Source organism: Pelodiscus sinensis, chromosome 17, assembly GCF_049634645.1.
Source record: "Pelodiscus sinensis isolate JC-2024 chromosome 17, ASM4963464v1, whole genome shotgun sequence".
NCBI lineage: Eukaryota > Metazoa > Chordata > Testudines > Trionychidae > Pelodiscus > Pelodiscus sinensis.
The window spans coordinates 24525749-24540143 of record NC_134727.1 but is presented as its reverse complement, the minus strand read 5'-3'; the positions used below and the strand labels follow the sequence as shown (position 1 = coordinate 24540143).

Below are 14395 nucleotides of genomic sequence, written 5' to 3'. Positions count from 1 at the left end.
TTTCACTAACATCTGACTTAAATTTGAACTAGAAGATCCAGAGGTGAAAAAGCTAGCATAGCAAGAAACTGCACCAACAAAGAAAAACACCCAGCAGGCCCATTCCCACCAACTCAGGCTTGGAGGGCTGTTTTCTCCCATCCTGCAGAGTCCAAGAGTTTGGTCTACAGACTGAACATGGAAACCTACACAACAATGAAAAAGTGCCAGAGCCCAAGCCCCAAAAGCCCAAGTTGGTAGGCACAGCCCAGACATGGTTTTTTTTTCTTTGTTTCCACATAACCTGAATATACAACACAGGTTTTTTTTTGTTTTTAAAGAAAGCAATACGTTTAATTTATTTTGAATGCTGTGAAAGAAACTGTTTTCCTTCTCTCAGTTAAGAATACTGTTCTAGAAAAAAATTGTACTGCTTTCTGCATGCAAAGACATGGAGTTACTTAGCTGGCAGCTTCATGTTAACATTACTTTCAGCATCATCCCTACTTAGCTCTGCAGTAGTGAGTAAGGAGTCTATCATTTTGATCAAAGTACATCACTTTAAAGTCCTGACTTCTGGCAGGCTGCCCAGAGCATCACAATGTGAGTTGGAATTAAAGTGGTCATAAATTTGGTTTCCAGTGAAACCTGTAGGAGTGGAGAATCACTCCTAATGTCTGATCAGGCTGGCTTCTCACCATTTTACAGTCCATTTCTATATGAAGCATTTCTAGATTTCTACTATTGCTATGGCATATGGCCTGTCTAATTAGGAGTTTGACACTGTTTCTTTAATTCCTCTCTTCATTGTGTGTTCCAAGTAAGCTACTTGTCAATATACAAGAATAAGCCTCTGCTTTTACTACTTAATCTGATTGGTTATTCCTTAATCTGATTGGAGTAGGAAGTGCAGCTGTATGAGGTGTGTTTGTGACACTCATTACACTATACGTAAATAATCCATTTCAGTAATTCTCATAATAAATTAAACACTTATTTCAATAAGAGCGGTATGATGTTACTTTTATTCAAATTCTGAAAAATACTTTGATAGTAGGGGAGAGTCAGGCTATGTTTAGTCATACCCTGGAGTTCCTGACATTACCATATTCTTTGTTTTGAATTATGTTCAATAAGGATATCATGGAGAGCTCTGACAAGCTATGGTACAGACGGGTTACTGTCTCCAGCTATTAAAAAAAGCTTATATTTTATTGCACACAATTTGCCTTGCTGGACATCAGACTTTCAGAAGATAGAGCTTTCACATATAATTATCACTGTGATTTTCAGTCAGATCTAGCGAGAAAACATGTTTTGGAGGATTACAGTAGTGTAACTGGGTATAGCCTAGGTATTTTCTCTAGAAGCCAGAAACCACAGTGAAGTTTAACCATTACCCTTCAGTTCACATAACAGGACTTGTAAAAGATATCAATCTATGTATTTTAGAAATATGCCTCTGTCTGTCCATCTGTCTAGAAATCCATTTGTTCAAGAACTTCTCCTAAACAGTAAGATTTAGGACCACCAAATGTGGCATGCAGCTTCCTCTTATCCTAACTTAAAGCAAGGTCAGGTTTAGGAAAGTAAAGGGTTAACCGGTTATTCAGTAAACATACACATCACATTACCTGAACGCTTACCTGAGTAATGAGTTAACCTGCCCCTGGCCTAGCCAGAGCAGCCCCTGCCCAGCGGATTGGTTAACCAGTTACACATAATGTTTAAAAAAAACCTTTTCAAATGGGATTTTACATCCCTAGTTTGGTTATGTGAGGAAAATTGGCTCTGCCTGGAATAGGATTAGTTTCCATAATATGGAAAGGGAGGAGGCTGCTAGGAGGGAGAATCATACTGCAGAGTGATCACAGGAGCAGCCACACCAGCTAAGGAAGGGGCTCTGAATGTTGTCCTACATAAGTAAGATTCCTGTGCTAGGCAGGTTCCCCCCTCATTTGCTGGCCCCTCATGTACTACAGCACAGAGCCTTCCTTACAAATTAAGAGGCCCTAAGCAACTGAGGGCCCCTCCCAGCTTCTTTTATCATGGCCTTGGGTTTCACTCCTCTACCTTCGCCACCCTCCATGGCTTCTTGAAGGGGCTGAGGCTCTCCCTCTGCATGCTATGGAAAACAGTCCTTTTCTGGTTGTGGAGGCACAACCAAGCCCTGAACTTGCTTCATGTTAGGAGAAGAAGCTGCATACTAAATGTAATGGCCCTAGTTCTTACTGTTTAGGAGTTTTTGAACATATAGACTTACAGACACTCTTTAAAATATATCCAACGACTTTCAATACTCACTCTGCTCTCCAGTGCCAAAAGTGGACTGTTGAGACTCCTAAGGGAATAAGAGATTACATAAGATTATTTCAAAAGGGAATTTTAACAAATGATTAAAGTAACGTTGAATCATCTTGCCCCCTGTTCATTTAAATGACTGCAGTGTATTGGGACTTAAGTAGAAGTATTACGAGGAGTCCTGTGGCACCTTAAAGACTAACAAACTTATTCAGGCATAAGCTTTCATGGGCTGGAACCCACTTCACGAGACACATGAAGTGGGTATCAGTCCCCAACAGCTTATGCCCAAATAAATTTGTTAGTCTTTATAGTGTCACAAGAGTCTTCATTTTTGCTTATACAGACTAACACTGCTACCCATCTGAAAGCAGAGTGGTGTAGCAAAACCAATAAATGAAGGAACTTGATTGTTTCTTGAGGCCCCAATTCCCTGCACCAATCCCAAAAAATATTCCAAGCCCAAGGACATGGTTTTAGCACAGGGACTGATCTTCCCTGGGCCTGCCCTGCTTCCATCTGATGCCAGCCCCTCAGTTATTCATGCAACTCAACACCTAATTGATGTAAAAATCTTGGTAATGCTCACATTTTAGATAAGTGCGCTTTTGTAAAGTATCTACCTAAATTATATGGAAATCTAGCCTTCAAAATCAAGCCAGGGTCATTCTGACTGACATCAGCAGTAGAGATCCTGGCACCAGAAAATCCAGCTAAATGTAATTTAAAAAAAACAAAAGCTTGTTTTATAGCCCTTAAATAAGCAAATCTGATTGAAAAGGTACAGGAAGCAGACTGCCATATGTATATAGTTGTCTTTTCTGACCAAATCTTGTTTTAAGGAAATCCATCTCTGGCCCTAAAAACATGAAATAGCTGAAAATGAGAGAGACAAGTGTGTAATAAAACATTTACACCTCAGCTTGTTTTCACCTGCACCCAGTGTGTCCGGAATTATTCCCTACACAGGATCCTTCAAAAAAGGCTCCTATTTTCGAAAGAACTGTGTCCAGACTGCGGTTTCACTTTTGAAATAGCACTTTTTCGAAAGAGCGCCATGACGCAATTATGCAAATGAAGCACAGGAAACTCAAATCCCGACTTCATTTGCAATTTTGAAGTGTCTAATTTATATCCCTCTTTTGAAAAAGGAATGTAGTTTAGACATATCCCAAGTAGCAAAGACTAACAGTGGTTGCCAGTTGAGGATTGTTGGGTTCTATTTGAAACTAGCCAATTAGCCCATCATAAGACAGGATTTTCAGGTCTCTCCTCCACGTCCGTCTTCTCTCCTGAGCCTCCGGTCTCTCGCTCCGTCTCTCTCCTCCACTTCCTACTGCTTCCCCGCCTCTGTCTCTCGGCTCTCCTCCATCTCCTGCCTCTCTCTCTCTGTCTCTTCTCCCCTTCCCGCCTCTCACTCAGGGGACCGCGGAGCCCAAACAGCCATTTGGGCTCCACACTCCCCGGGCTGCATGGGGAGCGCAGAGCCCAAACGGCCGCTTATGCCACTTGCTCCCCCGCGGCGGCCGAGCTGAGCAGCGCAGAAGTCAGACGAGCGCCACGGCGGAAGGCAAAGAGGGGCAGGGTGGTGACGTTCACAGCCAGGAGGCGGGGCCTGTAGCTGCTGTCACACCGCACATCACTGCCCCGCCCCCCTTCCCCTCCTGCTATGGTGCTCAGCTGACTTCTGTGCCACTCAGCCAGGCCACCGCGGGGGAGCAAGTGGAGCAAGCAGCTGTTTTGGCCCCGCACTCCCCATGCAGCACGGGCCACGCAGAGGGAACAGCCAGTATTTCAGTGTTACAGACTCTCAGACACTGGGCTACAATATGTATGACGACACTGACCTCAATACCACATTACTAACAGAACAGGAGCACAACTGGTCCATAATCAATGCCACTGCTAATGTTCAGAGAAGTCACATCTGACTAAACCTGGAAACAAAACCATTCTACTATTCCTTAGCCATGCCTCCTCTGTCACAGCTAGGTAGTCCGTGGCACAAGTTTACAATGCTGCTATACTACTTGCTTTGTGCAAAACAGAATTCAGTCTCAGACTCTCAACTGAGCAACTTTCACCTGTACAAAAAAAAAATTGGATTTTAAGTTGTTTTGTGTGGTTTGTGTCTGTCTGCACCGGGGTGGGCAAAAGGGTCTTCTCAGGCTGGATCCAGCCTTTTAAGAAGGTTGATCCAACCAGCAAAAGCCCTGCTGCTCTCCTACCCCCAGGCTAATTAGGATCTGGCAGCGGGTGGAAGCACATGAAGTTTCCACCATCCTGCAAGGAGCGTGTGGCACTTAAGCACCACACAATCCTGGAATCCCGGGGGGGCACTTTGCGTGCTCCCCTGCCCCCAAGCCCTGAGTGGCCTGGGGGAGTGCACGAAGTTTCCTCCACCTTTTCCCCGCCCTGCAAGGAGTGCACAGTGCTTAGAAGCACCATACACTCCTGGTAGGGCGGGAGGAGACTTTGTGCACTCATCCGCCCCCAAGTCCTGATTGGCCTAGAGGCAGAAGGGGGAGTGTGTGAAGTCTCCTTCCACCACCAGGGGCATGGGTGCCATCAGGGAGCAGGGCAAAGACTTCACATGCTCTCCGACCCCCAGACCAATCAGTCTGTAGGTGGGGAAGCAGGGAAATAGCCTGGCCCTGCCCCTTCTGCTTGAGGCTCCGCCCCTTCCGGTGAGGCCCCTAGTAAAATATTATCACCTGCCCTTGGTGTCCTCACACTCACACTGGAGTATTATAGTCATCCTTAGGTGGAAGCAGTAACCACAGGCCTCAACTCAAATGACAAAACATACACATTTCAAAAGTGACTCAAGCAGTTACTAGAGTCCTAAACTGCATCAAAAATTTTACTCAGATTTCTTACGGAAAAAAGATCAATAAGGTAATCCTGTGAGGAAGTCAAATTTAATGCAGCTAGACACGTCCAAGATGACAGTTCTTGCCCTAACAATCTAAGATGACACATTAGTCCATAGAAGTGTCTAAGTTTGTAGTACAGAATGAAAGACATACAAAGTGTTAACACACAGGTAGAATGCTGTGAAACCTAGCAGTGTATTACTTGTGAAGAAAGTACTATATCTGAAGAGGTCAAGTCCTCTTAGGACAGTACATCTTGATTAAAATAAACCACTGTTCTGTTTTGTTTTCCACATTCCATTATGTTTTCTGGTTAAACAAACCCATGGCTCACAAACTTGCTTCATTCTTGGAACATATTCCTGCCAAGAATGACAGGGGGTACATGGCAGAGGAAATTAGAGGCTTTGGATCTGCAGAAAGTATTAAACAGAATCTACATTTGAGATGCATTGTCATGGAATAAAATTGGCTATAAGTCAGAAGACATGAAGAAGCCATAAATGGATTTTTCTGCAAGCTGGTTTAAGAAACATAATCCTGACTGATAAAAGATTCAAAAATGTGACCTCTCTTGGTTCTTTTATGTCAGCAAGGCCAAGTAATCTAATATAGCTTCTCCCCTCCCCCCCAAACAAATTATTCCATATATATGCTTAGGAGGAAAGTCAAATAGAGGTTGAATCTCCCTGGTCCCAAACAAGAGAATTTGCCGGACCGGGGCGGGGGGGGGGGGGGGGTGTCAGGCATCCAGTATCTCATTGGGGTTCCGCTCCTGGTTTCTGTCCTGGGAGAACTCAAGAGGCCTGACGACCTTCAGCCCACCTGCCTGGATCTACTGCCCACAGCCCATTCTTGAGGCTCTGCTACCCAGCCCTATGTGCAGGGCAGGATGGCAGCTGCTCCTGGGGTTCCCTGGCCCAGCGTGCCAGCTCCCGGGGTTCCTCGGCCCTTAGTACACTGGCCCTGCAGGCTGCTGCCAGCCAGACCAGCTCTGTTCCTAGCAAAATCTGTGGTCCTGCCGAACCAGTGTGTCCCAGACAACAGAGATTCCAACCTATACTCAAAAGCCAAATAGCTACATGTTTGCAAGATCGAGAAAAACATTCTGTAAAGAAACAGATTTCTTCTTCAGTCATGTTGGGGTTATTACATACTAGTTTGAATATTATGAAACTTAAAATTATTTCTCTTAACAATAAAAGATTTTAAGTATTAATGCTGAGTTGCCAGTTTTGTATGAGTCAACTAATTAAGCTTGGATGAAAGTGTTCAAGATTTTTAAATCTTTCATTACACTGATAAGGTAAGTGACTACCAAAATGTAATAATGAAATAATGAAACTCATTTATGGATTTAAATCTACAGGAAGTAAATCTACAGGAAGTAAATCAAGGAATTATTGTTTAATACAGGTTGGACCTTCCTGGTCCGCCATCCTCAGGACCTCACTGGCCTCAGTTGAGGGATTTTGCCAGACCAGGGGAGGTCATTTCTGGCTCCCCCAACCCCAACCTCCCCCTTCCACAGCCCTGACCCAGCTGCTGCCCTCCTGGCCAGCTTCCCCCTGCCACCAGCCAGCTCCCCCCACTTCTGCTGAGCCTCCTGGCAGCTCGTTGCTGGCAGCCCATTTGCCCTGCTGGCCCTCAGGGCTCTTAGCCACCAGCCCTGCAGACCACAAATGTTGCCAAATCAGAGTGTCCTAGTCTAGAGAAGTGCAATCTGTACTCGTAAATTCTCAGCTCACTGGACAGGAGCAAACAAGAACATAGTTGAAAAGGAGAAAGACAGATGCAGGGCTGGCCCTAGGTTTGGGAGACCCATGCACAAAGACAAACAGGTCCCCTATTCTGCTATTTTCAGGGAACATGGGTCTTTGGGTGTAAGTACTGATAGCACAGGTACATGGGTGATGTCCATGGACTGTCATAAGACCAGACCAGATTATTTTAGATAACCATATTAGTAATTTTCACTGTAACAAGGCAACTACATTAATCTTGGAGATAACAGAAGATAACAACGGTCCCCACAAAAAAGGGATATAAAAGATTAATAATGAAATAGAAGAACACAGAAAAATTACTGATGAAAATAAACTTCAAGTGAAATATTCTTGTAAATCCACTATTCTCTATTAGGGGTCAAACTGGCTCATTCAATGGACTGTAACTTTCCTCTCAAGTCTGTCCACAATGCTCCAAAAATCTTACCTTTCATTACAAAATGTAAGTCTAGCTCTTATGACTTTGAAGATTTTTCAGTTAACATTACAAAGGTTATTGATGCAGTAACATTTGCTGAGTCTGTGAATACTGAAACTGTGCCAAGGGAGGAGCAGGCTGCCCCAATCCATTTTAATGGTGCGTTGATTTTGGAGCAGAACAATATTGCAGTCATAGAATCACAGAATACTAGGACTGGAAGGGACTTCGAGAGGTCATCGAGCCCAGTCCCCTGCCCTCGTGGCAGGACCAAATACTGTCTAGATCCGTGATCACCAACCAGTAGATCTAAGGGGCTCTAAGAGTAGCTCTTGAGCCCTCTCTGAACTGCGCACCTGCGCAGTACATTTACATTAGATTTCCTCATGTAATGTAGGCGGGGCTTCAAGGAAGGGGCGGGGCAGTAGATCTTCACCTGTTCTGAGACTTAAAAAGTGATCTTGGGTGTAAAAAGGCTGGAGACCACTGGTCTAGATCATCCCGGATAGACATTTATCATACGGTATGTCTACATCGCAGCTTAATTCGAACTAGGGCTGCAAATGTAGGCATTCAGAATTGCAAATCAAGCCCGGGATTTAAATATCCTGCGCTTGATTTGCATGTTCCCGGCCAGGTGCCATTTTTTGAAATTTACAAGCCCGGACTAACTGCCTGTGTCTACACACGGCAGGGAAACATGCGTTCGAAATAAAGCCCTATTTCAAACTACCTGTTGTTCCTCCTGCAATGAGGTTTAACAGGTAGTTAGAAATAGGGCTTTATTTCGAACGCCTGTTTCCCTGCTACGTGTAGACACGGGCAGTTAGTCCAGGCTTGTAAATTTTTAAAAATGGCGCCCGGCCAGGAATGTGCAAATCAAGCGCAGGATATTTAAATCCCGGGCTTGATTTGCAATTCTGAATGCCTACATTTGCAGCCCTAGTTTTAATTAGGCTGCAAGTGTAGACATACCCTAACCTACTCTTAAATATCTCCAGCGATGGGGATTCCACAACCTCCCTGGGCAATTTATTCCTGACAGTTAGGAACTTTTTCCTAATGTCCAACCTAAACCTCCCTTGCTGCAGTTTAAGCCCATTGCTTCTCGTTCTATCCCCAGAGACCAAGATGAACAAGTTTTCTACCTCCTCATGACACCCTTTTAGAAATCTGAAAACTGCAATCATGTCCCCCTTCAATCTTCTCTTTTCTAAACTAAACAAACCCAATTCTTTCAGCCTTCCTTCAGAGGCCATGTTTTCTAGACCTTCAATCATTCTTGTTGCTCTTCTCTGGACCCTCTCCAATTTCTCCACATCTTTCTTGAAATGTGGTGCCCAGAACTAGACACACTACTCCAACTAAGGCCTAACCAGTGCTGAGTAGAGCAGAAGAATGACTTCTCATGACTTGCTCATGACACTCCTGTTAAGGCATCCCAGAATCATGTTTGCTTTTTTTGCAACAGTATTATACTGCTGACTCTCATTCAGCTTATGGTCCATTATAACCCCTAGATCCCTTTCTGCCGTGCGACTTCCTAGACAGTCGCTTCCCATTCTGTGTGTGTGAAACTGATTGTTCCTTCTTAAGTGGACCACTTTACGTTTGTCTTTATTAAACTTCATCCCGTTTACCTCAGACCATTTCTCCAACTTGTCCAAATCATTTTGAATTATGACCCTATCCTCCAGAGCAGTCGCTACCCCTCCTAGCTTGGTATCATCTGCAAACTTAATAAGCGTACTTTCTATGCCAATATCTAAATCGTTGATGAAGATATCGAACACAGCTGATCCCAAAACAGATCCCTGCACAACCCCACTTGTTATACCTTTCCAGCAGGATTGAAAACTTAATAACTACTCTCTGAGTATGGTTATCCAGCCAGTTATGCACCCACCTTATAGTAGCCCCATCTAAGTTGTATTTGCCTAGTTTATTGATAAGAATATCATGCAAGACCGTATCAAATGCCTTACTAAAGTCTAGGTATACCACATCCACCGCTTCTCCCTTATCCACAAGACTCATTATCCTACCAAAGAAAGCTATCAGATTGGTTTGACATGATTTGTTCTTTACAAATCTGTGCTGACTGTTCCGTATCACCCTGCCACCTTACAAGTGTTTACAGATGATTTCCTTAATTACTTGCTCCATCATCTTCCCTGGCACAGAAGTTAAACTATAGTTGGTCTATAGTTTCCTGGGTTGTTCTTATTTCCATTTTTATAAATGGGCACTATTTTTGTCCTTTTCCAGTCTTCTGGAATCTCTCCTGTCTCCCATGATTTTCCAAAGATGATAGAGGAGGTATCTGAGCCTCTAGCTATCAGCTCCTTGAGTATTCTAGGATGCATTTCATCAGGCCCTGGTGGCTTGCAGGCATCTAACTTTTCTAGGTGATTTTTAACTTGTTCTTTTTTTATTTTATCTTCTAAACCTACCCCCTTTCCCACTAGCATTCACTATGTTAGGCGTTCCTTCAAACTTCTCAGTGAAGACCAAAACAGAGAAGTCATTAAGCATCTCTGCCATTTCCAAGTTTCCTGTTACTGTTTCTCCCTCCTGACCAGTGGGCCTATCCCTCTCCTTGGTCTACCTCTTGCTTCCAATGTATTTATAAAAAGTTTTCTTGTTTCCCTTGATTCCCATAGCTTGTTAGAGCTCATTTTATGCCTTTGCCTTTCTAATCTTGCCCCTGCATTCCTGCGTTGTTTGCCTATATTCATCCTTTGTAATTTATCCTACTTTCCATTTTTTATATGACTCCTTTTTTACTTTTAGATCATGCAAGATCTCATGGTTAAGCCAAGGTGGTCTTTTGCCATATTTTCTATCTTTCCTACATAGCAGAATAGCTTGCTTTTGGGCCCTTAATGTCCCTTTGAATAACTGCCAACTCTCCTCAGTTGTTTTTCCCCTCAGTCTTGATTCCCATGGGACCTTACCCATTAGCTCTCTGAGCTTACCAAAATCCGCCTTCCTGAAATCCACTGTCTCTATTTTGCTGTTCTCCCTTCTACCCCTTTCCTTAGTATTGTGAACGCTATGATTTCATGATCACTTTCACCCAAGCTGCCTTCCACTTCCAAATTCTCAACCAGTTCCTCCCTATTTGTTAAAATCAAATCTAGAACAGCTTCCCCCCTGTAGCTTTTTCAACTTTCTGAGATAAAAAGTTGTCCCCAATGCAGTCCAAGAACTTATTGGAAAGTCTGTGTCCCGCTGTGTTATTTTCCTAACCTATATCTGTATAACTGAAGTCCCCTAAATGTTTTTTCATTGTTGATCATACATGAGAAACAAGAGGGATAAATGTAAGAGCTGCACTATCTTCTTTTAGTGATGCCTCATTCCAGGAAGTGATACCAGGCTAACACATATGCAATTGTTATTAGAGCGTGACTATTTTGTTGACTGTAGATCTACAAGTACTGATTTTTTAAATTATATGGGGGAAGGGAAGGAAAGAAGGCAGGGCTGAAAACATCAATTGAACAGATTTAAGGTTGTTTTCAAGTGCCTTAGCTGTGCATTTCCATTCTTTGTATGTCTGATTTTCTGAAGTTTAACCTTTCCTTCGCATTTCTTGCATTCGTGATGGTTGACTATGCACAGGGCTCACCGAACCACAGCGAGCCCCGCTCACCAGTTGCGCTGTCCGGCGGTCTGCGCATGTGCAGATCGTTCTGCACATGTGCAGATCGCCCAAACCTGGCTCTTCCGGGTTGCAATCTACTCGCCACAGGTGAGTAGATTGCATTATTTGTCGAGCCCTGACTATGGGAATAATTACAGGATCCCTAAATGCTTTTACTCTTAAATTACTCAAATTTTTATCTCGAAATTCTCTTATGTTTTTAATGAAAAATATTATACATAAAAACTAAGATAACGTTACTATATGATATTTCTAATAATCTTAAGATACATACTAGCAACTTAAGGAGTTTTTTGTTTGTTTTTTTTAAACTTTCAGGACCAGATCTACCAGTACATACTTAACAGGGCAGCACAAAGCAGCCAGAGCGTACTGTGCAGGTCCCCCTTCTTGATCCAACCCACATTTCTACATGCGCGTGCGCCTCCTGCCCCCACACACGTATACGTTTTCCTTTCCCCTTCTTTCCTACTGAACAGATCCGATGCAATGGGTACTTTTAAAAAAGAAACCTTTTTAAGATTAATGGTCTTAACAAAGCTCTTAGTAACAAACAGTTTCTTCTTCAGCCCCTACTTATGGAAAATAGCAGTATTTACTTAAAAAAACCTATTCCTCTCTTTCAAAATGGCTGTTATTTTCCACTACTCTCAATGTCTAGGTCTACACTTCAGAGTTTTTGTTGAAAAACGGCTGTTTTTCCGCAAAAACTCAGAGCGTCCACATCTCAAGCATATTTTTGTGCAAGAGAATGGAAAGAACAGAGGGATTTTTATGCAATTGGTATTCTTCTTTCTACGAGGAAGAAGCCTTTTTGCGAAAGATTTCTTTCGCAAAAAGGCGTGTGTGGATGGGGAAAAGAGGGTTTTTGTGCAAAAAGAAGAAAGAGAAAAAAGCACAAGTACCTGGTGGTCATTCTGTGCATATCAATCAGTGCTTACTTTCAAGAGAGCATCCATAGAGTTGGACACTCTTTAGCAAAAGCCCTTCACTTTTTCCATGCACACTTGCAGCGTGGACACGGTCTTACGCAAGAAGTTTTTGCGGACGATCTCTTCCGATAAAAACCTTCTTGCACAAGAAGCCTGCAGTCTAGACATAGCCAATGGGACTGAAGCCACTGCAGCAGAATACTGCCTTCCACTTTTGTTCATTTTAGGAAGATATAGCAATTGAATGAATGTACATAGGGAAGGACAGAACTGTGCTCCTTACAGAGCTATCATGGGCACTGCTGCAAACTCAGGGTGGATTTTCAGACACATTTTTGCATGTGTTCAACAAACCCCAAATGACAATACACTGTTGAATTTAACAAGAGCTTTAAACCCTGCAATGCAATTCTTGAACTTTAAAAAGAGTTTCTCTAGTTTTAATATCATGCAATATTTGTCTACTGAACAAAACATGAAGTTAGATTAGTTATTCACTAACCTTAGTTGGAAAAGGAAATTTTGAAGGTTCTGTTTTGCATGGTGTATGAATAGCAGTCAGAGGGGGAGGCCAAGAGTGGGTCATCTCCTGTAACCAAACCAAAAAGCGAAGCATTGATACATCAAGGTAAGAACACATCAAAATGTCAACTTAAAAATATTTCAGACAGAAGTGTGAATAGCTTTTTAATCTATAGTCATTAGATGTAAAACCTAAGATTTAATGTATTTACTTTAATCTTAGAGACAAATTTCTTTTTTCTGGTTTACTAAACATATCTGACAGAGTTCTGAGTATGTTGCTCCATTCTGTGTCTATAAATTAACACATTTTTGCTGCGAAATCCAGAAATTTTTAAAAAATATTTAACTGAAATAAGGATGTTAAATTCAGATCAATCAACTAATTGAATAGTCAATGTAATTTGCATTGACTATTTAATTAGTCGATAAGAGATCCTCTCCCTTTGAAATGTACAAGAGCCCTGAAAGTGCTTTTGTACATTTCAAAAGCAAAGCACCACTGGGAGCACAGGCCAGCAGGAGACTCAAATTGTCCCTCTCTCCCTGTAGCATTTTGCTTTTGAAATGTACAAGAGCCCTCCTGAGTTCTTGTACGTTTCAAAAGCAGGAAGCACAGGCCCAGCAGAAGATTGAGTCCCCCACTGGCCCTGCATGCTGGTGGTGCTTCGCTCCTGAAATGTACAAGAGCCCTCTAGAGACTCTTGTACATTTCAAAAGCAGGGAGCGTGGGGTCAATGGGGGACTGTTGAGTCCCCAGCTCACCCCAGGCTCCCCACAGTGCTTCTGCATTTGGAATGTTTCAAGAGCCCTGCTCTTGCTACATTTCGAAGGCAGAAGAGCTGCCAGGTCCCCACTGTGCCCCTGCCCCTTCTCCTTACAGAGACCATGCTGAGGGAAAACCAGCTTTTAAGCCTCTTCCCCCCAGCATCAGATTCTGCTTCCCCCCCGCCCCACTGCCTCTCTGGTAGAGGCAGCAAGGTGGGTGTGGAGCCAGGGGTGGAGTGATTAGTTGAGTCACTAATCCACTATCCAATAAGCATTTGCTCATCAGATAGTCAACTAGTTGCTTACATCCCTACCATGAAAATGGAAATCTAAAGCACATTCAATAAATACATAGGACTGATAAAGGTATTAACAGAAGCTTTGTAGGAACAAAGCAGCTTATCAACAAGTTTAAAACAGATGTCAATTTGGGTCAATACTTTAGGTTCTAGGAAGGTAGCAGGCACAGTGGCTTTAAAGTTAGCAGTTGCAGCAGAAACTAGAATCCATGTACCTAGCACACTGACAATTTAAGGAATTAGGTAGTGTAAGTAACATTCCTGGAACAGAGTTAGTTTTCCCTCATGTGCGGGCAGGACAAGTACAGGTCGAACATCTTGGGTCCGGGACACTTTGGTTGTTGGACCAGAGAACCCCGGCGACTGGGAGCGGGGTCTGGCTGGGAGTCCAGTGACAGAGAGGCTGGAGCAGGAGCCAAGCCAGTCTGGTGGCTGGGGGAAAGGGTGCTAGCAGCAGAGCCAGGCAGAGAACAGAGCTGGAAGCCTGGCTGGGTCTGGGAACAGTGGTGGGCTGGGATCAGAGCCTGGCCAGTGACCAGGAGCAGAGCCATTCCAGTGGCTGGAGGGCCAGTGGCCAGAAGGGCAGCCAGGGATAGCAGTGAAGTCGGGCTGGCAGCCTGGGGGCAGGGAGCCTGGCAGCAGGGCCGGCATTCGTGAGAGAAGCCTGGGACTCAGGAAGAGAGCCCAGAAAGGAGGCTGGAAACCCCCCAAGAGAGCCTGGAGGCGAATGGGCTAGAATTGACCCTCTCTGGTCCAGCAAACTCCCTCGTTTGGGGCCAGTCAGGTCCCAAGGATGCCAGAATAGGGAGGTGCAACCTTTACTTTAGTTTCCCCCATTGCCGG

The 14395-nt window shown here is 43.7% G+C and overlaps 1 protein-coding gene across 7 annotated transcripts in view; it reads right to left on the bottom strand.

Moving 5' to 3' along the window:
* AFF4 (ALF transcription elongation factor 4) overlaps positions 1–14395 on the bottom strand; it is a 110753-nt gene that overhangs the window by 37757 nt on the left and 58601 nt on the right. For all 7 annotated transcript variants that reach the window (XM_075900325.1, XM_075900327.1, XM_075900326.1 and 4 more), the window contains 2 exons: positions 12466–12552; positions 2284–2320 (listed from right to left, as the gene is read on the bottom strand). In XM_075900325.1, coding sequence (XP_075756440.1) covers positions 2284–2320; positions 12466–12552 — 124 coding nt within the window. The remainder of the gene's footprint in view (positions 1–2283; positions 2321–12465; positions 12553–14395) is intronic.